Source organism: Mus caroli, unplaced genomic scaffold, assembly GCF_978045245.1.
Source record: "Mus caroli unplaced genomic scaffold, Mus_caroli_1 scaffold_1, whole genome shotgun sequence".
Classification (NCBI taxonomy): Eukaryota; Metazoa; Chordata; class Mammalia; order Rodentia; family Muridae; genus Mus; species Mus caroli.
In genome coordinates this window covers 176,487,588-176,510,775 of record NW_028227256.1, presented here as the reverse complement: position 1 = coordinate 176,510,775, position 23,188 = coordinate 176,487,588, and the positions used below count along the sequence as shown (strand labels likewise).

General features: G+C 45.2%; 1 protein-coding gene across 3 annotated transcripts in view; it reads right to left on the bottom strand.

The window, feature by feature from the left end:
* Positions 1 to 23,188, bottom strand: part of Kif26b (kinesin family member 26B) — a 403,420-nt gene that overhangs the window by 207,700 nt on the left and 172,532 nt on the right. For all 3 annotated transcript variants that reach the window (XM_021161225.3, XM_029479381.2, XM_029479378.2), the window contains one exon: positions 12,118 to 12,284. In XM_021161225.3, the coding sequence (XP_021016884.1) occupies positions 12,118 to 12,284 (167 nt within the window). The remainder of the gene's footprint in view (positions 1 to 12,117; positions 12,285 to 23,188) is intronic.

The window sequence follows — 23,188 nt, the reverse complement described above, 5'->3', positions numbered from 1 at the left end:
AATGGGGCATTCCACCCAATCCTGTTGCTTAAAAGAAATGATGTGCACTTATCAGAAGTGGCAACCTACAATGTAGAAACCAACAACAGAAAGTATCCCACCTGCCTAACCATCTGAATTACCTCCATCAATAGCGCTAGTCTTCCCCACAGTCGAGGGCTTAGGCCCACAATAAATCATCCCACTGATAAGCAACCCCCCAACAGGTTTGGGATTTTGTTGTTGTTTTTGTCTGTTTTGTTTTTTGGGTTTTCTTGAGGGTTTTGTTGTTGTTGTTGTTGTTGTTGTTGTTGTTTTTACATATTCTATTCTTCTGAGAAGCAAGACAGACCTATGTTTCCAAGCACTCGTGGTGCATTCTTTTCACATTGGTCCTCTGGCTATCACAGAGCACCATCCAAGTGGTGGAAGTGAGTCTGCCCTCCCTTCTCCTGCCCTCATGAGCTCAGGGAGAAGCTTTAGGAGAGAAAATGTGAATGCCATCACAGAAGAGAAAGCAGAGATACCAAACAGGTCTCTCTGCGACTCCGTGTGATTTATTTCAAAGCACAGCATCATACCTGATGTCCCGTCATTTGTGCTTCCCCACATCCTAGGGGAGGCACAAACACACGATGCCCGGGATGGATCTGTTTCCCTCCACGATGCCATTTATCAGTGCACTCAGCCTCTACCCAGCGCCATGCAGAATAATACATCTTTAGTTTCTCTAATGCCTTCCCCATGATTCTATCCCCAAATGCTTTACATACTTCAATAAGACAGCTTTAGAATTAAAATAATCAATCAGCGCGAGGAACAGAAAGCAAGTAGGTTTACTGAAGGAGGAAGACAGAGAGCCCAATCAGCTGCACGGCTCAGGTGACTCAGAAGACCTCCGCCACTGAAACTCTTCTGTGGGCTTATTGTCCTAGGCTGCATCCCTTCCCTGGTCCTTTACAACACCCTCTCGTGGGAACAGTTAAGTAACCGAACCTTATAAGACATTCAGGCTCATAACATGCCTCTTTCACACCAGAAGAAGATGCAAGTTCCCCCCAATGTGCCCTACAGCAAAAGGAACCATTCACCTCTTAAACACACAGCTTGACCTATGTGACGAATGTCTACGCACCTCAGCAGAAGACAACCTGGAGACTCCCAAGATTCAAATGTTTTTAATTAATGATTCCCTTTGTAGGCCTTGTGTAGGAGTGGTGGTACAGGATGAGACACCTGCCATATTAAACTGGAAGGTCAGTAGGGCTGCACCTTCACAGAAAAGTAGCATTTGCATAGAGACCATAGGCTGGCGAAGCTGCACCCCCAGACACAAGGGAAGGCACAGTAGGAAGCCATAGAACAAAGCTTAGGATGAGGGCCCCATGAGTACTTCCCCAGGGAGCCAGGTTAGTGCCCAAGCAAGCACAAGCCAGAGGGAGCTTGGGAAGGAGGGTGGGGCAGGCAGAGAATACAGAGAGACTGTGTGAGGTCCCTGAAAATCTCTGGCTCTTGCTCTGTGATATAGAAAGCATTATTTCAGTAACTAATAGAAGTTAGAATAAAGATCTGCTGATCACAAGCCCACTATCACCCAGACACACTCAGATTTTGAGGTAAACTTGGCATTTACTGTTATTATTACTATTATTGTTGTTGTTTTGTGTATATGTGTGTATCATCTCTCTGTGTATATGTCTGTCTACATGTATGAGTGTGTATGTATGTGTGTGTATGTATGCGCATGTCTACATGTACAAGTGTGTATACATCTGTGTGTGTCTACATGTTTGTATATGTCTGTGTACATGTGTGTATGTCTGTAGTATATGTCTGTGTATATATGTGTGTGTATGCATGTCTGTGTGTGAATGTGTATGCCTCTATATGTCTATGTGTGTGCCTATATATGTGTATGTCTGTGTATGTATACATGTGTCTGTGTGCACTCACGTGTCTCTGTGTGACTGTGTATGTCTGTATGTCTATTTGTATTTGTCTATATGTATGTCTGTATGAATATGTATGTTTCTCTCTCTGTGTGTATATATATATGTATGTTTGTCTGTGTGCATGTATATATGAGTGTGTATAAGTATACCTATGTGTGTATGTGTGCATCTGTGTGTGTTTGTGTCTATGTGCATATGTTTAGGTGTGTGCATGTCTGGGTATGTATGTTTATGTATATGCATGTTTGGGATTGTATGTTTAGGTATGTGTGTGTCTGTGTGTGTGCATGTGTGTGTCTGTGTATCTGTTGCACAGAAGCACTTGCTTGTCTGGACTTAGAAGTCGAGATGTTTTCCCCAATCTCTTACCCATCTTATTCTTGGAGACAAGGCCTCTCGATGGACCTGGGGCTCACAATCGCACCTAGACGTGCTGGCCAGCAAGCCCCTGGGATCTGCCTGTCACTAACCCTAGCACTAGGGTTACAAGTACACACTCTCATGCCCAGTGTTTCAGGAACTAGGAATTTTGACTTAGGTCCTCCTGACCACAAGTCAAGCACTTTACAAACTGAGCCACTTCCCCAGCTCTGGCATCCATTCTTTATGTTGATGCATTACATGGCTCTCCCACTATCTGAACAAATATCATGGTGGCAGGGAACTGTCACTGACACATTCAACAAACATTTCTTGGTGTTCACTTTACTCCTGGGACTTCAGCCAAGAACAGAGGCAACTACTGTCTCTGCATTTTGGAGCCAACATTCTGGTTCAGAGGCTCTGGGCTCACACCCCACACACTAGCTGTATGACCTTGTGTGACCTTGGCCAACTTACCTCACCATTCTGTGCAATGGTTTCCATGTCTGTGATGGTGTGGTTTTAGATCCAACTGATGGGGACTTTTGAAGCTAAAGATGTGATGACGAAGACGGTGTAGAACTTGGGGATGCCTCAGACCATGGAAGCTGCTATGATTTCCAGATGAGTAAATGTGGATGAGTGAAAACTAGTTGCAAGCATGCTGTAGCGGGATGGTAACAGAGCTCCACCTCCCCCTCGTCCCTCTTCCTCTCCTATATACTTGACCATTGCTTCCACTCCTTTTCAGACTACCATGTGTCACCTCCAAATTCATTCCTTTACAGCCTGCCATATGTCACCCCCAAAGTCAATCCACAAGCAAAAGAGTACCTTCCATCTTTCACTTTGATTTAACTTAATGCTTTGGTTGATTTTCAAGGTCAATGCCGTGACAATTCTGATTTGTGGCCTTTGTGGAATGACTCTCGGCTGAGCTCTAGGGTAACAGAATTCTTTTCTCCACAGTCATGGAGCCTTGAACTTGAAATGTAGCTAAGTTGGCCTTAAACTTCTGATCCTCCCTCTTCAAACTCCCAAGAGCCCAGTGATGACAGAATTCTTAAATGTTCCTCCTTCCTACCTACTACCCTTTATTATCGAGCAACTTTTCTGGATTATAAAATCAAGATCTGGGGCAGGGGTCGGGGTTGGTACTGAGGATGCCGCTCATCTTACATGCAAACATGGGCACTTGAGCTCTGCCCCTTAGAACCCACATGTAAACCCAGGTATGGTGGTGCTCAGTTGTCCTCCCGGTGCTAGGCAGGGGAGACAGGCATATAAAACCTATGAAATGAAACACTTACAAAGCCAGGCATGGCAATGGACAATTACAATGAATAGACACACTTAGAAAGCAGAGAAAGGTGGATGCTAAGTTCAAGGTCAGCCTGAACTACGTAATAAGTTCAAAATTAACCTGAGCCTCAAACTAAGACCCTGTCTCAATCAACATATGAAAAAAAACACTTTGAAAATTTAGAGTTATGTATTAGACTAACTGAAGCCATGGGTACATGGCTTCAAATGTGCTCCTCTCTTGGCCAGTCTTTGGTGAGCTCATTGCCAAAAGGCTCTGACTCCCTTTGGATTTTGAAAGCTGCTGGTCTGCACTTCCTGTACAGATGACTTCCTTTCTGAGGTGTGAAGCCAGATCTTTACAATAGCTATAGAGGCCGGGGGTAGCCAGCAGGCAAGATTACAAAGACCTTATAGAGGGGGCACCATGTAGGCGTCTACTTGGAGGGGGAGGTTCACTGAGTTTTCCACCCAAGACAGGGCTCTATCCTTCTGAGGCAGGTGCTGTGTTAATATCATCTCCAAGACTCAGGTGACCACATCTTTTCTTAACCTTCACCATGACGGTGTGAAACAGACAGCAAGATGCCCAGAAACAATAGAAAATCAAAGGCTGGAGAGGTCAAGTCAACTGTCTAGCTTGGGGCTGGGGGTTAAGCCTTGAGCTGGTCCATCTTTCCATTTGCTTTGTTCAGTGTCATTCACAGCCTATCACCAACACCAGTAAAAAGACACCAATAACTAGAACCACAGATACAGAGAGCAGTTGACAAGAATCCCTGGAATACTATGGGTTCACTGACGCTTCGCCTTCAAACATTCTCACCATGGCCAGGGGTTTTGTTCCAAATGGTCCCAGACAGTGTGAGCTGATAGCCCACACCTCAGCAAGATGGCAGTTGGGCATAGCCATCTCCCTGTTTAGGAGAAATGCACACTGTGCATGCTCCCATACCAGGATATGGTTAGGGATGTACTCATGGTGCAGCGTGGCCTACTCTCATTACCCTGTGCCAAGCCACGGGTACTGATTCTGTTCTGCTCCATCTGCCTAAGCCAGTACAAAAGTCTATATGGATGCTTGGGATGGCACACCTGCTGTTTGGTGGTCTTTGAATTCTTTTATTAAATTTAGGCTTACATATTTTGCTTGGTATGCATGAATGTGTTAACCTGCATGTACGTCTGTGTACATTTGTGTCTGTTACTCCCAAGGTCAGAAGAGGGCATTGGATCCCCTAAGACAGGAGCGACAGAGTTGTGAGCCATGATATAGATGCAGAGACTCAAACCCAGGCTCCCTGGTAGAGCAACAAATGCTCTTAATCACTGATCTAACACTCCAGCCCTTTGGATTCCATTGAACACAGGGCTCCACAGTGGAGACACTAAATGCAGCTACTTTGTTTGCAATGCTTTTGCCATCTCTCATGGCAATCGGGGCGGGGGATGGGGTGGGGAGAAGATTTCTTAGTGCAAGCTACACCTGATACTGTTTCGTGGGGCCTCACAAATCCAAGGGTACTAGAAACTCACTTGGCTCCTTCTTAAAGTCTTCCTTTCACACTGCCACTGAGGTGAGTTTAAGTGGAACTATATTCATACAACCAGGACTCCTAGAAGTTCACCTCATCCGTATTCATGAGCAACACTTCTTTCTTTTCCAAGAAGTGCTCAGAATTCTTTTCTAAGGAGAGTAAACCTAAGCCTGCCAGGAATACATAAGCCAGAGATCCATGGGGTGATGGTTTGGCCTTCAGTGATCCTTGCCTGGCTCTGATTAGCTGCCAAAGAAGGGGACTGGATGATTGGAGCACCTGGAGCCCAGGCCACACTTGCAGATAGTTAGGGAAAAGATGCTCCTACTGGAGGCTTGCCAGAGTCTCCCCATGAGCCTACAGTGCTTTGGCCCTTAAAGCCCATTCACAATTGGGTGCCCTGTTCCATGACACAACTGTGCACATTGGCTTTCCCCAGTGTCTCACAGGGAGCTCCTAAGTGGCCCTGCCTCCATGGGAAGCTGCAGAATAGTCAGGAGTAGAGGGAAGTGAACGAGATGGAAGAGTGGCAGGGACAGTGCATAGGAAGGAGAGCTGCCAGAGTCAGCAGGCAAGGTAGGTATCATGCTGCTATGGAAACCACAAGGAACTGGGAAAACAATAACAGAAAATTTTAACAACAGAAAATTTCTACAATATGAGCTCATAAAGGTTCTTACATGGCTCTTGCTTGTATGTTTTTGGGTCTTGGGATGCTTATTTTAAAAGAAAGCCTTTTGAGGTATAAATCTAATAAGAAATGCAATCCTGGACATTAGTTGCTCTGGTCAGTAACACCAGAGGCAGAAATGAAGCCCTATCTCTACAGTATAGGTCAGCAATCGAGAGATGAATCTTGTGTGTACCTGGCTCCATTTTTCTATTCCTGCATCTCCCGAGACCAATTGTGGTATTCAGGTGGCTTTTCCCAGTAATGGTTGTTGATGTGTTTCACAACTGTCCCTGCAGGGAACTGTGTCTGATGGAGAACAAGGAGACCAACTATGGGCAGTCTCATGATCTTCCTCATCCTTCTTGTGCTTAATAAACTCAGAGCACACAGCCAGGTATCACTATTATGTGTAAAGTACCCAGGGATGGAAGAAAGCCTCCTTTATCCAAGATCAGATGTGCAAATCCTTTGCTGGGGCCAGTGTAACCAGGAGCTATTTTTATTTGGCTATCAGCAAAATGGTATATATAATAGCAATAAGAGTGAGGACAGTTGTAACTATGGCTGCATGTAGTCCACTGGGGACTGAGCAGAGGGGAAACATGGTCCCGACAGCAGTGACATCAGGAATCAGTCCCCTAAAACTCAGTTTACCCTTGACCCTGAGACCTGATTTACTACAATGGCAACCTCCAGCTTCAGGTACTACTGGCCAAATCAGTCATATAACAGCCAGGTACAAGTTCAAGAGAATTTGAGCAAACTGTTAGGCAATAGAGGAGCCACCTAAGACAAAAATAGAAGGGCTAACAGGGGAGGATTAGACAGAGCCAGCATTAGTAATGACCCTAGGAAAAATATAAATTTGGAACAAAGACAAAAAGGTGAGAGGAGTGGTGTGTGTTCATATGTGACACTAAGACCTGGCCCTGTGAGAGGCTGATGAGAGAACATCATGGGCATGGCAGCAACCTCATGAAAGAACAGGACAGGATGAATGGCAGGTGAGAAGGCAGAGCACTTGGATCCCACAAAATGAACCTATGGCAGTTACTTATCATTGGGACCAAAATCCTCTGACACTCAAGGGAGGCATGATTTATCTCAGCTCACATTTCAGAGGGCTCAATCCATGGAGACTTTGCCCTGTACTCTTGACAGAACATGACAGTGGCAGTGTGTATACGATCTTCAATTACTGGTGGACAGGAAGGTGTGGGTGGAGGGGAAAGGAGCCCAGATGGCCTACAGCCTGCAAAGACATGGCCACAGCATCAGCTTCTTCCAAGTCAGTCTCCCTCCTTCCTTTTCCCTCATTATATCATCATACTCTCTGTGAATTCTGACAAGTGGGTTCTACTGACCTTCACAATCCAATCAAGTTGACAACCAAGATTAGTAACCACAGAGAGCAATGCTCTATTGAACACTAGAGTTTATCCAGAAAATTCAAACCCAGGACACATTTTTAATCAACAAGAAAAAAAAATAGTGCAACTGGATCTTCAAATGGAAAGTCATTAAGTTTAAGGACAGGGACAGGAAGGATACAGACTGAAGGGAAAAAACTCCATAGTTGTTGATGCTTTTTTGGATTATTTGGGAATTGAAAACTCAGTGTGAAGCTATGAGGCCATCTGAAGGATTCATTTTCTTTTCCAAGGTTTGAGGCAACTCCACGCATGATACAGGATCTACTCATTGCTTTTCAAATAACAGTGAAATTTCCATTGTCTCAACCGTCAATGACAGGGTCTCCTCCATTGGGTTTTGTGTACTTTTTATGATAGAAAGCAAAGTATGTAATTAGCGAGAAGTCAGCGCAAGGGGAAATCTAACCATATACTATCTACCACATCATCTCTTCTCAGTGATGTAAGATTTATGCTAAAGGATTCACACACTTGAAATGGTCTTCATGCTCAGTAGCAACACATTACTAACCCATTTGAGGGCAGAGGTACCAGTTTCTTCTTTAGTTCTACTGCTATCACTTTTAGCTCTCTTTCTCTGAGACAGAGTGGCTGACCTCCAGCTCACTATGTGACCTGAAACCGTTAACACCCCCCACCCCCAACCCCCGTCTCCTAAGTGCTGAGATTTCGGGTAGAACACCGCCATGCCCTATTTATGCAGTGCTGAAGATCCACTCCTGGGCTTCACACAAGCTAAGTGAACACCCTATCAAACAAGGTACACTCACAGCCTGAACTTTTATTATTTTTAAAGTTTCTTTCCCTGAAAGAACAGTAGACTAGAATTCTGAAATATAGGCAACCACTAAGAGGTTTACTATCTAAAGAAAGAGAATTTTTTTTTTATTCTTAGATTCAACAATCACAATGGTTTGAATGTGTCCCCTCCAAAACTCATGTTGAAGCTTGATCATCACTGCCTTGATCTTACAAGGCTGAGCCTTCAGAAGGCCACTCAGAAAAGCCTGATCTCTCTTGCCCTTCTGTCTTCCACCTCATGAAGACAAGACACCACATTGGAAGCAGACAGCAGCCCTTACATAGGCACCAGTACCCTGGTCTTGAATTTCCCAATCTCTAGAAGGAAAGAAATAATCTGTTGTTCCTTATAAACCACCCAGTCTTGAACATGGTGTTACATGAACATGAGCAGACTAAGATAACGGGCCTTGAGTTACTGTGAACGATCTACAGGAACGTATAAACAATTCTTCACAGACCTCTGAGACCCAAAGAAGTGATAGATCCCTGGTTATGTCTCTCACTATCGAATAGATCTCTCTCTCTCTGCTGTAGGTGCCCGCCCATGACTGACAAGTTGTTAATATGCTTCCTTACTTGCTGGAAGGAAGCAAAACCCAATGGCGAGCCAGGGTGATGGGTAAGGAATGAGCGAAGAGTGTGCTCATGTGCTTTTTCCATGGTGCACTGTCCTTCTGTACACTATAAGCCCTGTGAAGGCAAGCTCATACCATTAAGCTCCATGTGCTATCAGGATTCATAGCAGAAATGATATTAAGGGGGCCAGGGGGAGCAGTCTGAGCATTAGCTGCTTTCACCAAGTCTGATGACCTGAGTTCAATCCCTGAACCCCTATAGTGGAAGAAAGGAACTAACTCCTACAAGTTATCCTCTGATCTATATGCACATGCATGTACATGCATACACGGGGATGGATGGATGGATGGATGGATGGATGGATGGATGGATAGATGGATGGATGGATGGGTGGATGGATGGATGGATGGATGGATGGATGGATGGATGGATGGACAGATGAATAGATAGACAGACAGATAGACAGACAGACAGACAGGCAGACAGGCAGACAGGCAGACAAGGTAATGAGCAATCTTTTTGGAGTCTTTGCTCACTGTTGTCATCATCTACAGAGCTCCCCAGCCATTGTCACTGGCCTGTTCATCATAGGTGCCCAGCACCTATTCTCCCTAAATAGAATCCACCGGAAGTCCCAGCCCCTTACTTCCTCCACAGTCCAATCTATCTTTAGTGTTTTGTTTTCTTCGAGTGTCTGGCAGTTTTGTGTGGAATCCTCTGACCCACACTGAGATTTCACACTCAGAAGAGCATCAGGGTAGGAGGTGAGAGTTCAACTCCGAAAAGCGTCGAAACCTTGTCACCTCCAGCATGGAGGCCAGGCTCGCCCCCTCCAGCATGGAGACCAGGTAGCCACTCAGCACATTTTCCACCCCCCTCACTGACAGAAACCTCACTCCCTAAGTGATGTAAACAGGCAGCAAGTTCTCTGTTGTTCCCAGAGAGCCGGGGGATGGGCTCTCTCCTGTTCGGAGGCTTCATTTAGCCTTCACTCACATACTTGGGTCCCCCACAGCAACAGAAAAATGGCCTCTTACTCAGTGATCTAGAAGATTTCTGCGTTAAATAAAGTGTCTTCTCTGTCGTCAGCTAAAGTTCACTCACCTGTGGATACACTCTGATAGGCTTCCCAGGTCTCAGAATCTTCTGGGCTTATGACATTTCCACCTAAATGCTTACATCTCTTCATTCCTGCTTCAGACAGCAGAGAGGTAACATTCCAGTGGGCTTGGGTTCCTTGCTCATCGGTCCAGATATCACAGAGGCACACACACAGGTGGAGCTAACAGTGGCCCTTGCTAGGAGACCAGCATACACATATGGTGCTGCTTCTCCCATATCTAACCCAGTGCAAATGTTCAGAGGAGACTAAACACGGAGCTGTGATAGAATGAGCCTCTCAGAGCTGGGCTCCCAACACCCTTTCCTGACACCCACTATAGATGGCATTTCTCCCAGGACCCTGTCTCTCTTCCTACTCTGGCTTGTTCCCTTCCTCAGTCAGAGCTCCTTCTTACATTTGTGTCCTGAATGCCCCTGTTCCTAGGAAAAAGGAAAGCCACACAAAATACTGGCCAGACCCACATGAAATTAAACTTCTGTAATGTTCTTAATAACTTAACATCACCTAATTTTAATCTTCAAACCATGGGATTGCAAGCTTGTACAACCACTCTGGAAATCAGTCTGGCGGTTCCTCAGAAAATTGGACATAGTACTACCGGAGGATCCAGCAATACCTCTCCTGGGCATATATCCAGAAGATGTCCCAACCGGTAAAAAAGACACATGCTCCACTATGTTCATAGCAGCCCTATTTATAATAGCCAGAAGCTGGAAAGAACCCAGATGTCCCTCAACAGAGGAATGGATACAGAAATTATGGTACATTTACACAATGGAGAACTACTCATCTATTAAAAAGAATGAATTTATGAAATTCCTAGCCAAATGGATGGACCTGGAGGGCATCATCTTGAGTGAGGTAACACAATCACAAAGGAACTCACACAATATGTATTCACTGATAAGTGGATATTAGTCCAAAACTTAGGATACCCAAGATATAAGATACAATTTGCTAAACGCATGAAACTCAAGAAGAATGAAGACCAAAGTGTGGACACTGTGCCCCTTCTTAGAATTGGGAACAAAACACCCATGGAAGGAGTTACAGAGACAAAGTTTGGAGCTGTGATGAAAGGATGGACCATCTAGAGACTGCCATATCCAGGGATCCATCCCATAATCAGCTTCTAAACGCTGACACCATTGCATACACTAGCAAGATTTTGCTGAAAGGACCCAAATATAGCTGTCTCTTGTGAGACGATGCCGGGGCCTAGCAAACACAGGAGTGGATCCTCACAGTCAGCTATTGGATGTATCACAGGGCTCCCAATGGAGAAGCTAGAGAAAGTACCCAAGGAGCTAAAGGGATCTGCAACCCTATTGTTGGAACAACATGATGAACTAACCAGTACCCCAGAGCTCTTGTCTCTAGCTGCATATGTATCGAAAGATGGCCTAGTCGGCCATCACTGGAAAGAGAGGCCCATTGGACTTGCAAACTTTATATGCCCCAATATAGGGGAATGCCAGGGCCAAAAAAAAAAAAAAAATCTTCAAACCAAACCCTCTGACTTCATACTCTGTGTTATTTATTCAGAATCCTGTTTACTCTGGAGCCTGAGAACCTTAGAGAGAATTTTCTAAGGTTTAGCTCAAGTATCGAGTGAACAGTGAATTGTGAGCAGGAGACCAGACATATCAACCCCCTGCTATTTCTGTCTCTGTTACGAGTTAACTCCGACGAACCTTCCCGCTCTTCAGTGTCCTTGTCCATAAAATCATGAGATTGAATTGGACAACCCTGCTGTCCCACTCAGCTGTCCTTTGTCTCCTGCCCTGTCTCTGCCTTGTTGCTAAAATTAGACTGGCAACATAGTTCAAATACCTTTCATTTTTGCTTCTCCTGGCTTTAAACTCTCTAAGATTAGCCTTATATCCAGTGTTTGATTAGCTATATATCCAGTAGTGTGTCAAGAAGGAATACACCTAACATCTCTTTAATAGTATCTTTTTTTGGGCAGATTCATGAGCAGGTAAGTGTGGGGTCAGCAGCCACAGGACTTCACCTATTACAGTCTTACCCCAAGGAGGGCCATCTTTAGAGCCATATGTTCTTATAACAGTGGTTCTCAATTCAGGACACCTCTGGTTATTTCAGGACATAGTAGGGAGAAGGGTACATGGGCATGGAGTAGAAAGAGGCCAAAGATCCTGCTAAACACACTATAATGCATAAGACAGTCCCCTCAACACAGAGTTCACTGGCTCACAATGACAACAGTGCCCAGTTTGGAAATCTTGCTTTCAAAAAGCCAACTCAAAGAACAGTATTGAATGCCTTCTAATGGTTCCAGCTGATCTGGTCCACATAGGATGCATGCCAGCTGGGTGTACCGAAAAGAACCAAAGTTCTGATCATCTCTTACCTTGCGAAGAAGGAAGCGGCCACCGAGGTCCCCGTGGAAGTCTCACTGGCCACACAGGAACCCTGTGGGGCTGGAACACTGCTGGCTGCAGGCTTGTCAGCATTGTAGCGGTTGAGCGCTGACTCTGTCAGTCCCTCGCGGCCGGTCTCTGTCATCAGCTGGGAGATCTGACAAAGAAAATGACATGAAGCTCATTACCTGTGGCTCACAGAATGCCTGTCCATTGCCAGCAGGTTGCTGTCTGGAGAAGAGGGTGGGTTTAATCCCACCCACCCTCGGTTACCTGGGGGCACACGGGGTTTCTGTGGCCATTTCCCAGCCTGCTAGCTAGGTCACTTCCTGTTTCCATTTAAAATAATGTAGTGAAATAACCCCTGACATTATAGGCTGTATTACACCTGCATCTCCCCTTCCTGGAGAGGAGAAAGTGTCACCTATTAGCTACATGCTCTTCATAGCCCAGGATCAGAACTGTGACATGAGAACTAATGCTGGCTTCGCACCAGGAAGGGCTTCGAGTGCTCGCAAAGTAGGGAACAGGCAGAGGTCCAGTCTGAAGGCACAAGCAAGTCTGCTAATGAAGAACACGAGGGATTCAGATAAAGGGTTCTTGGGGGCAGAGATTAGGGTCTGCTGTAGGAAGACAGGTGGACTGCAGTTGCAGATAAAAACAGTCACAGCTACCTTGTAGCACCAATGGTTTTTCACAAAGGGCTTAGAACATTTTAGACTTCATTTTCCTTCTGATCCATTAACAGGACCATGAGTGATTTCTGCTTTGTTTCTTTGTGTTTGTTTTGTTTTTGCTGTTGTTGTTGTTTTGTGGAGTTTTTTGTTTTGGTTATTTGGTTGTTTTTAGGTTTGTTTGTTTGTTTGTTTGTTTGTTTGTTTGTTTTGAGGCAGGGTTTCTTATAGTCCAGGCTAGCCTAGAACTAGGTATGTAGCAGGACTAGCCTTGAATTCTTGATCCTCCCTTTGGACCTCCCAAGTGCTGGAACTACAGGAATGGGCCTTCACACCTACCTAAAGTATTCGTCTGGTATGATGGTTGGTTTTAACTGCCAACTTAGTATACCCTGTTGCTTAGATCAGGTTGGCCTATGGACATCATGCCTGTTGGGGACTTTTCTTAATTGGGTTAACTGATGTGGGGAGACCCACCCTGAATGTAGGTGACATTTCATAGGCTGGGGCCAACTGTATAAGAGTGAGAACTGTGAACTGAGCAAGGAGACAGGTGTGCATGCATCCATGACTGGGCTGGGCTGTGACTGGCTGTTTCAAGTCCTGGCTGCCTTAACTTCCCTGCTAGGATGGATGATAACCTGGAGTTATATGGTGAAATAAACCTTTCCTACCCTACTTAAGTGACTCTGTTGGGGCATTCTATCACACCAAGATTAAAAAATCTAGAGCACACAGTGTTTTCATTTTTGTTTGTTTGAGAACTGGTCTTTTGCAGCATAGGCTGCCCTTAGACTCACTGTGTAACCAAGACTGTCTCCTTTTTATTTCTTGTGATTGTTCTTATAACGGAAGTCCACGTAGATAGTCTATTTTGTCTATCTCCCATCTGCTATAAGACCCAAACTTCAGGGAAAAATGAGGATGTGGTATGGAGACACACTAATGTTCATCTGACATAATACAGTGTTTTATGGGATAAAAGTCTAAGTGGGCTAGGTGGTTACTTTAAAACTTTAATCTACGTCCAAAAGGGAAGACATTAGTTGAAATAAACAAACAAAAAGATGGATGACTTCAGGTAAACCAAAAAGAACTTTGGTCTGCTACTCTTAAATGATAAGTGGAAAATATTCCTATCATTTATAAAACACGGGTGTAATAAAACCCAGGGCAGGAGCCTTTCTCCTTGGTCACTGAGCAAGGTAGCTGGCCATGAGGCAGATGAGGGAGCCTGGGCTAACACCAGGGACATAAAACCATTTATACTTCTCAGTTTTAGCAGAGCAGCCATTTGCTCCATTGCATACTGTTGAATCGAAACTTTGCTCAAACTCCTGCTGTAACTTGGGAAGTTCGGCATCATTCAGTAGAGATTCTGCCAACCTATACTTTCTTACTTTCATTCTGCACATTAGAAACAAATGCTACCCCATCACAGCATCTGGAGAGGAGGCAGCACAGAGAAGGCCTGGAGGATGGTGTCCCTGTATTCCATGGGGGCTACTAACTCTTCCTAGGCACAGGTTACCTCTATGAGCTACCTATACCACCAACAGCTGCCACCATCCCAAAGGGGACAATTGAAGGGACTGCCATACACACTGTTGTCCCCACTACCTAGTAATGCTAAAGCCACAGATGGTGCCTTATGCTCTCCTGGACAACACCCAGGACCAAAACCAAACTTGCAAATCCACAGCACCTCATTTCCATCCAAAGCCACCTTGAAGGCACACACCTGGTTTTCACTCACAGTGACATCTGAGAGAAGTCAGCAAGTGAGTGTGGCATCAGTGACACCTTGCACACCATGGTGGCATCACTGAGTAGCTTCACCCAATCCTCTGTGAATGTTTCCTTTCCCTTTGCTGTATTTCATTTTAAATGTATTTTGTGTCTTTTAAATCTTTAAATGGTGCATCCATGTCTAGACTTTGGGTTATGCTCAGCAAGTTATATATCACATGATAGTGAACCAGGGCTGGCTTGTCCACTGTATACCAAGATCAACACAACCACACAGAGATAACAAAAGCACATTTGTGACATGGATCCAGACTATTTTATTTTCTGCTGCTCACATCTACAGTCCTTTAAACAAGCAAATATATTTCTTTTCCAGATTTCATTATTTTGCTGGGCATGTCTGCGTGTGCACCGGCAAGCGCTCTACCACTGAGTCCCTTCCGTTGTTCTTGGTGCTTAACTGTGCGAGGTACTTCAGCAGACACACATGCGAACACATCTTCAGGTCTCAGGTGTCTTCAATATTTACTTTCTTTAAAACTTGTACAGGCGTCCCCAGCTGACAGTATGTGGCACTGACAGTGAGTGGGGGAGCTGGCTGTGTTCAACTTCTGGGGCCTGTCCAGCTACACATCTTTATCACTCTGAAAGTCAGAGGAGCCAGGCACCCTCTCCGAAGCTGTGGTTGTTTTAACTCAACAATCAAAATCATATTGTTTCCAAATGATTATGAGAAAGGAGTCTGCTTATCAGATGAGCCAGCACTCGCCCACCCTGTACTAGAAGGCAGGGTCCCAGTGCTGGGGCTCCGCTGATAACTCCTCACCGATGAGCTATCTTGTATGTCCCCAAGTCACTAACTATCAAGAACTACTCCCCTCAACCTTGGCAATTATCACTATTCAATACCATCAGTCATGAATGAATTACCTCAGGAGTCAAAGGGACAGATACTTGCCCACTGACAAGACCCAGTTAGAAAAGATCTGTCCAACACAAATTCCTTATTCAGCTCTAAACTGGAGGTAGCCCATCCCAGAGCTGCACACATGTTAAACAGAAAGGCTGAAGATACTAAACGATCACAATTATCTAACGTAACCCTCTAAGACTGATAAGCCCTATCCCTCCCCCAAGGCCCATGGGAGATGGGCAACACAAAGCTATCTAGGAGGCTTGGCTCTTGCTCCCAGCTCGCAGATGAGGAAAGAGCTGTGAAGGAGATACATGATGCGACCAAGGTCACACGGCATGGAGAAAATGCAGGCCCCGAAGCCATTCTGTTTTCCTTCCTCAGTCCATCTGGTTACCAACGTGTGTTGAACAAGCTGAGGATTGAGTAGATTTGAGGGCTCACAGAAAGTAAACTGTGCTATGTGTATCACTTCACAAGAAAGAAGCAAACCAGAAAACTGGACATAGATTAGAAACATGTAACAAACCTAGAACATATCCTGCCTCAGAATAAAGGCACCCACATGTGTGATGTTTGTGTGTATGTGTATATGTGCATGAGTGTGTGTGTGTGAGTGTATGTGTGAGTATATGTGTGTGAGTGCATATATGTGCATGTGTGTATGTGTGTGTGTGCATGAGTGTGAGTGTATATGTGTGTTATGAGAATGTGTGCATGTGTGAGTATGTGTGAGAGAGAATGCAATGTGTGTGTTATGAGAGTATGTGTGAATATGTGTATGAGTGCATGGGTGTGCATGTGTATATGTGTGAGTGTGTATGGGCATGTGTGTGTATATGAGTGTGTGTATATGTTATGAAAATGTGTGTATGTGTGAGTGTGTGTGAGAGACAGTACATGTGTGTGTTATGAGAGTGTGTATGCATGTGTACATGAGTACATCGTGTGCATGTGTGTGTTGTGAGGGTCCGTGTGTGTGTGTAATACACTATCTATAATGTGCTAATAGAGAGGCTTCCAGGTGTGCTCTCAGACAAATCTCCAGGTGAAATAAAGGCCTGGGCATGGGAGGGAGCCACTGTTTTCCTGTTGTAGGCTGAGCAGTGCAGCACCAGGCTTATGGAGGCCCCCAGAGGAGGTTAGGTCATTTCTAACATGCTTCTGGAGGAAGGAGCCCCTGGGACCCCTGGCTTCTGTCCTCTTACCCATCAGCCACCAGTGAGGATCCCCTGCTCCTTCTATCTCCACAGAGACACCCCATAGTGTTCCTGAGGAACCCGTGTTTTGTAAGTAGTCATCCTGCTCCTGGCTTCTGAGCTTGTGTCAGAGCCGTGGCCATTCCTCCCAGCTAACAGGACCTGCCACCTGTAGTGAGGGCCCCTCTCCTGCTACTATATCCAAGGCTGTTTTTGTGTGAGTCTTCAGTATAGCCTTAGCTACTACAGCCCTAAGGCCTGGGGACCTGTCCCTCCCCCACCTCTGTCCAGCAGCCCTGCCTATAACGTCCAGGTCAGGTGGGGATCAGGTGAACGGGTAGTGGGGGTTGCCTGCAAGCCCTTACTACAGTCCTGAGGGCCGCCCAGAAACTGAATCCTAAGACAATGTACCCATATCACCAAGAAGGAAAGGGAAGGTCAGAGAGGTTAGTACTCCCCAGGGAAAAGCCGGTAGGAAGTAAAGAAACCCAGCCTGGGACCACACTGCGGTTTCTTATTGCATTCCACCCCTGGTCTAACTTACTCCAGCTTTCCCCACCCTCAGCTCTGTCCCCCAGTCCTACCCCCTAGATCCCCCTGCAGTACTGTTTCATCCATAAGGAACATCCTGATGCCTTAGCAAAACTGCTCAGTGCTGGACCATATGCCTGATTTGAAAGACTCCATATAACTTGATTTTGCAGACTGTCTCATATGTATTTCTTTTCTCACCACAGTGTGGAAAATACATGATTGTTCCTGAGAAAACTCAGATCCAAAGCCACAAAATGGCTGTTTCCCATCGAAACCTGCAATCTGGTAGAAAACCTTCACTGTCTGCATCATAGTTCCTAAAGTAAGCTGAAAGCCCAGGGGAACTGGTTTTTCATCACGGCTCATGTTTGGGTTGGTTCTGATTAAAACCCACATTTAGCTCTCCAGCTCAGTTACATGGGACCATGTCACTGCTTAATAGAGTTTTCTACTTTTCAAACACCACCATTTTCCATGGGGAGAAGGAGAGGGTGGTAAAAGTGAGACACAGGGTGACAGAGAGAGAGAGAGAGAGAGAGAGAGAGAGAGAGAGAGAGAGAGAGAGAGAGAGAGAGAGAGAGAGAAACGACTGAGGAATATGAGGAGAGGATGCATGTATCCGAGTGTGTGTGTGTGCGTGCGTGTGTGTGTGTGCATGTGTGCGTGTGTGTATGTGTGTGCACATGTGTGTGTGTACATGTGTGTGTGTGTCAGGTCCTCCAAAAGGTAAGAATCCATGTGCCATGACTGTGCTGTGAGGCTGCTTTGCACAGGCCACACATTGTTCGCCTCTATGTTGACCTAGGCATAGGCACATGTCTTTAAATCACACTGGAATTTTGATACTGATATGTCTCAGCACAAGGTACCTAGTACGTGTCCCCCAAAGACATCCAGCCTCTTAAATTGGCTTATGTTCTTGAGCACACAGTCAGAACAAAGGATCTGTAAGCTACTGGCCTTAACTTTCCCCCCTGAAAGAATTGCTCAGAGATATCAGTGGGTATCAACATGGAGTTTATCTTAGATAGCATTCTTTACCCAGAATGTCAAGAATGACCCAGAATTCTTGACCCTGATGTCAAGACATCAGGGAGTTCCAAACAACATCTATTCTGTATGTGGAGGTTCAGGCATCAATTTCTTCCTATTCAGTCTTCAGTTAACTACATTTAAGGACATGATAGCCCCCTCCCAAGCCCCAGAAAATAGCATCTAATAACACTTTCTCTTAATCAGTACCTGGCTATTTTGGAACAGTGTCTTTTGTTGCTGTTTGTTACTGATAGTTGTCAATACATATAGTTGCTCAATACATACTCTTGATCAGAGTTAGCACAAATCAGCTCACATCCGTCTCGATGAAGATGGGTTACAGCTCATTTGCACACTGGTATTGTCTGGACATTCCTGTATGGTTACTGCTCAGGTTTTCAACCACTAGAAGTAGCTGGGATTAAACAAGCTATAATGGAGTCTAGAGTAGGGAATGAACTTGCCATTGAGCAGATCAAACAGCAGCCTTAACCCAAAGATGAGCAACACTGAACAGATGTGGAGAGACTCCTGGGTAGGCTCTGGACAGCAGACAGCTGACCATGGGGGTCAGAAAGGCATCTACCTCCAGGAGTTAGGTACTGTGGTAGCATGCATGGTCATATAAGCCTTCCACAGTCTGTGAGAAACACTTTGTGCTCTTTTCTGCACCCTAGTTATCTAGTCAGTTATAGTGACAGGAGGTAGAGTGGGGATGCCAGGAACTAAGGCAAAAGGACTGGAGTTAGTGTCTTCTGGCTTCATAATTTCCATCTTGGATGAGGAATGCTACAGACAGGTGTCGGGGAAGGCTGCACAGTGATGACCACACGGTGCATACTTGATATGGACCAGAAAGTAGTTCAGATGTTACTTTTTTAAAATTTTTGGCATATGGCTATATTATCACAATAAAAAAACATCTCATAATGCCAAACAGTCCATTCCTTTTGACCTCTCCCAGGGACCACGCCTTGCTCTCTCTCATTCAAGGAAGATGGTCATATGGGCTACCATTGTGTGGACCAGAGTCAAAGAAGATAGCCAAGAACACAGGGGTTCTGCCCTCCAGTGAATCTGATGTGTTTCTGCACAACCATGTCATGTTTTATAGGATGGTGAGATTGAAAAAGTAACACGATTCTCCCCCCAACCCCCAGCCCATGCCTAAAGCCTGCAGGAGTTATATCCAGTCTGAGCCCTTAGTGGAGGGAAATGGGAGGGAAGCGAATCAGGCTGAGGGCTCAGGGTGGAAAAGGCTTCTCAACTTAGCTGTCTGATTAAAATTGTCAGACTCCTTCCACATATATAAGACAAATATCACCCTCCTCTCCATCCCTTATCCCTCACCAGTACTCCTGGGTGCTCAGATAACATTCTTCTCAGAATGTAGGGTCCTAAACTCAGCTGGGTCAGGTCATTTCTTAGGCTTAAGGTTCACTTCAAGGCATTTAAATATAGCAATTCATTTCTTAATGTTTATAGAATGCTGTCCACAGAACACAATCACTCGATACCTCATTTGAAGCGTGCCCCATGCTTGGCCCTGTCTCCGAGGCTCCAATGCACACAAATCACCTCTAGGGTTCCGGTGGCCTTGAGTCCCACAGATAAGTTCCTCCTTGTGCTGGCCAGTGCCCAGCCACCCCAGCAGGCCAAGATGGGAATCTCCCATCCCAGGGCTGGACATTTTGATTACCCTTATTATCTTAGCTTGCTTTGGCTATAAATTTTATTAGTGGCCATAAAATTATCCATCCACAGCATATGACTCAGTGACCTCTTGCAACAGAGAATTCCACAACGGGAGACACACGAAGTCTACGAGGGCAGCTTTTTCTTTCCCTTAATTTATAGCCTTACCTCCTTCACAGTCTTCTCTGTGTGGGGAGACTCTGCAAACGGAGGAGGAGAAGGCTCAAGTCATGATAGCCATTATCAGGGCTTACATCTGGCCCCTCAGCACCTGGGAACTGTTTGCTTTTATTCTTTGTGTTGCCAGAAGGTAAAGGGGCAGGGCCACCTGCCTGCTTCCTGAAGGACCCCCGGGGAGCACGATAAAGCACAGGGCCAGCTGTGCTGCTAGTTTGGAATCTTCTCTTAAATTTCATATTCCCAACATGTGCCGGCTAAGACACAGCAGTTCAGTGTCTTTCCAAAGGACTCTTAAGACAAAGGACAAGACCATCAAGACAGAGCTATCTCAGGCATACGTTAGTTCATCTTTGCAGGCATGCTAAATCACAATGCTTTAATGGATAACCTCCAGTCATGTATCTCAGTGATTTATTAAGGTCATATAAGATGAGGAGTCTAGTAGGCTTGAAAAGAGGGCATCAGGTATCCTTAGAAGCACCATCATCACAAGCATCACCGTTGCTTGGCATCGGTGGTAAAAAGTGGTATATTCAGCTTTGTTTTAAATTATTTTATGTGTGTGCTAATTATTGTATGCCTCCATATATGTCTGTGCACCACGCAGTGCCTACAGAGTCTAAAAGAGGGAATTCCAGAGATCTCTGGAACATGAGTTACAGACAATGATGAACTCCATGTAGACGCTGGGAGTTGAACCTGGGTCCTCTGAGAAAGCAACCAGTGCTCCTAACTGCTGAGATCTCAATCCAGCCTAAGAGCACCATGTTTAATCCTGTCAACACCACTGTTATCGACAAGGGTATCAACTCTGCCACATGGGAAAACACTGGAGCAACGAATACCATTGGCCTTGGTCAGTCTCTATCCTTGAGATGATACATTCTGAGCAAGAGACAAACAATAAAAATTTGCATAAGGGGTGGAAAATGAAGCAGGGAGAGTGTGTCCCTCTGTCAGCTTGGTGCTGGCTGGCTGCAGCCACAGGTAGAGCAGGAAGTCTCAGAAAATGGGATCAAGGACCGTAAGAACTCAGAAGCCAGGAGAGGAGAAATCAGGTCAGAGGCCATTCTCACTGCCCTGCCTCAGTTTTCCTTCCAGCAGACATGCTTTTCGGTTTAACTCAGAGCCGTGGAGTACTAGAAGACTCACAAGCACAGCAAACCAGAGACCCATTTCACAAACTGAGCGGTTGTCCTCCTGCCTAAAAAATAACCCTAGGCTTGGAAGACAAAGGCTGGACAGATCTAAATGTCTGAATACTGGCCCTATGTGACTCTTGCAAAACGGCTGTGTTTGTTAGTGATGCTGCCGAGGGTACATATAACGACATTAAGAGACTACACATTAGATTAGCTGGAACTGCGGTAGCATTTAATTCTAATACAGATCATGGCCTTTTCCATTTATGTTTAATCGGCCATGTTTTCTTGTCTGTAGAGGTCATCAGGATGTATCTCTAAGACTTCCAGAGTCTGTCACTGCTCTTTGTCTAAATCTGAGCAATGCTTGTTGCAAGAGACCAACGGTGCATCATGAGCTGGAATTAAAAAGCAGCCTACTTCCTTATATTTCCTTGAACTTCAACAGGCACACATGCATGCACACATACACACACAGTGTCAGAGAGAGAGAGAGAGAGAGAGAGAGAGAGAGAGAGAGAGAGAGAGAGCTAAAAGGTCTTTTAGGATAGACAATACTCAGTTGTAAGTAACCCACCGTAGCCTGAAGAATGGTCAGTAAGCTCAATTCAAAAACAACTTCGCAGTCTGCACAACTGAGGAAACAATGTCAGGCAGGCATGCATGCATGAGTATATGAGCGCTCTTCAAAATGGTAGAAAGGAGAGAAGAGATAGCTCATAGAAGATGCAGGGATGAGACATGCACTTGCTGGAGACTTGATACAAGAACCACAACAGCATAAATCATAGCCAGAAACAAGCCAGAGGCAGGCTGGACCGAATAGAATTGGTATTGTCATCCCAGTGTCTGGAAAAGGGTGTGGCAGGCACAGGACCCTCAGTTAATGCTTTACGGACTAAGAACTATTGTGGGGCTGGCTCAGTTGGAACAAAATTGGAAGCTTTGAATAAATCAGTTTCCTAATCTAGCCCCAGTTTCCCCAGGGAGGGGAGCTGGTATATTTGGAATGAAATGACAGAACATGGCTGAGTGTGCCCTGTGGTCTAAGCCATAATGAAACACAAAGCAAGAACATTTAAAAATATAATGACATCCTTAAGCTTATCCTTACTCAGCCTTTCAGTGGCCTTTATGTGAAACCTTATGAACATGTCTATGAAGACAACAGCAATAACATTACCCACGAGCACTGAAACCACTCGGGTGAACAAGGACTGACGTGTAGTCAGCTGACTGACCCATGATGCACTGTCCTACGTGGTTCCGGTTTTGACTTCATCTCATATTTTCTGTTTACCAACTGAAGAAATGGAAAATTCTGCACAATCAAAAAAAAAGCCAGAAAAGCTCTTAGATATATACTAGACCAAGTTTTACATGTCTATTGACACCTGTCAAGAAATCTGTCATAAGAGAGCAGAGCTCAAAACTAATTGAAGATCTCTGACATACAGAGAGAGAGGGGCGAACATTGTCTATGGATGAGCTTTAAAAGCCAGGGTTCAGTTGTACACAAAGTTCCAGCTGCAGGACCTCATTACAGTCAGTTAACCTCGCCACATCCTAATGGTTCAAATCAGAGGTACGCCAGAAGGAATATTTAGCTAGAGGGACCCTCAGATATCTTTATTCTCAAAAATGGCTTAAGACTCAAAACCAATCTGCTAGCCCCTTCCCCCGACAAACCTATACACAAAACGGCCAGCTGGAGGGCTGAGCTCATAGCTGACAGGTTGGGGATCAGTCTCTTCCCCTCTGAGTTTAGGGTCACTGGCTGTATCTGTCACACCATTCCTACAAGTCAGGGACAGCATGTCAGTCACAGCGTTGTCTGCTGTGAAGCTCCAGGCCAGCCGCTGACCTTAATCAAGCAGATCTTAATCTTGTTACTGAACCCACGACCTTTGGCCTCTGATGCTTTCTAAACTGGTCCATCT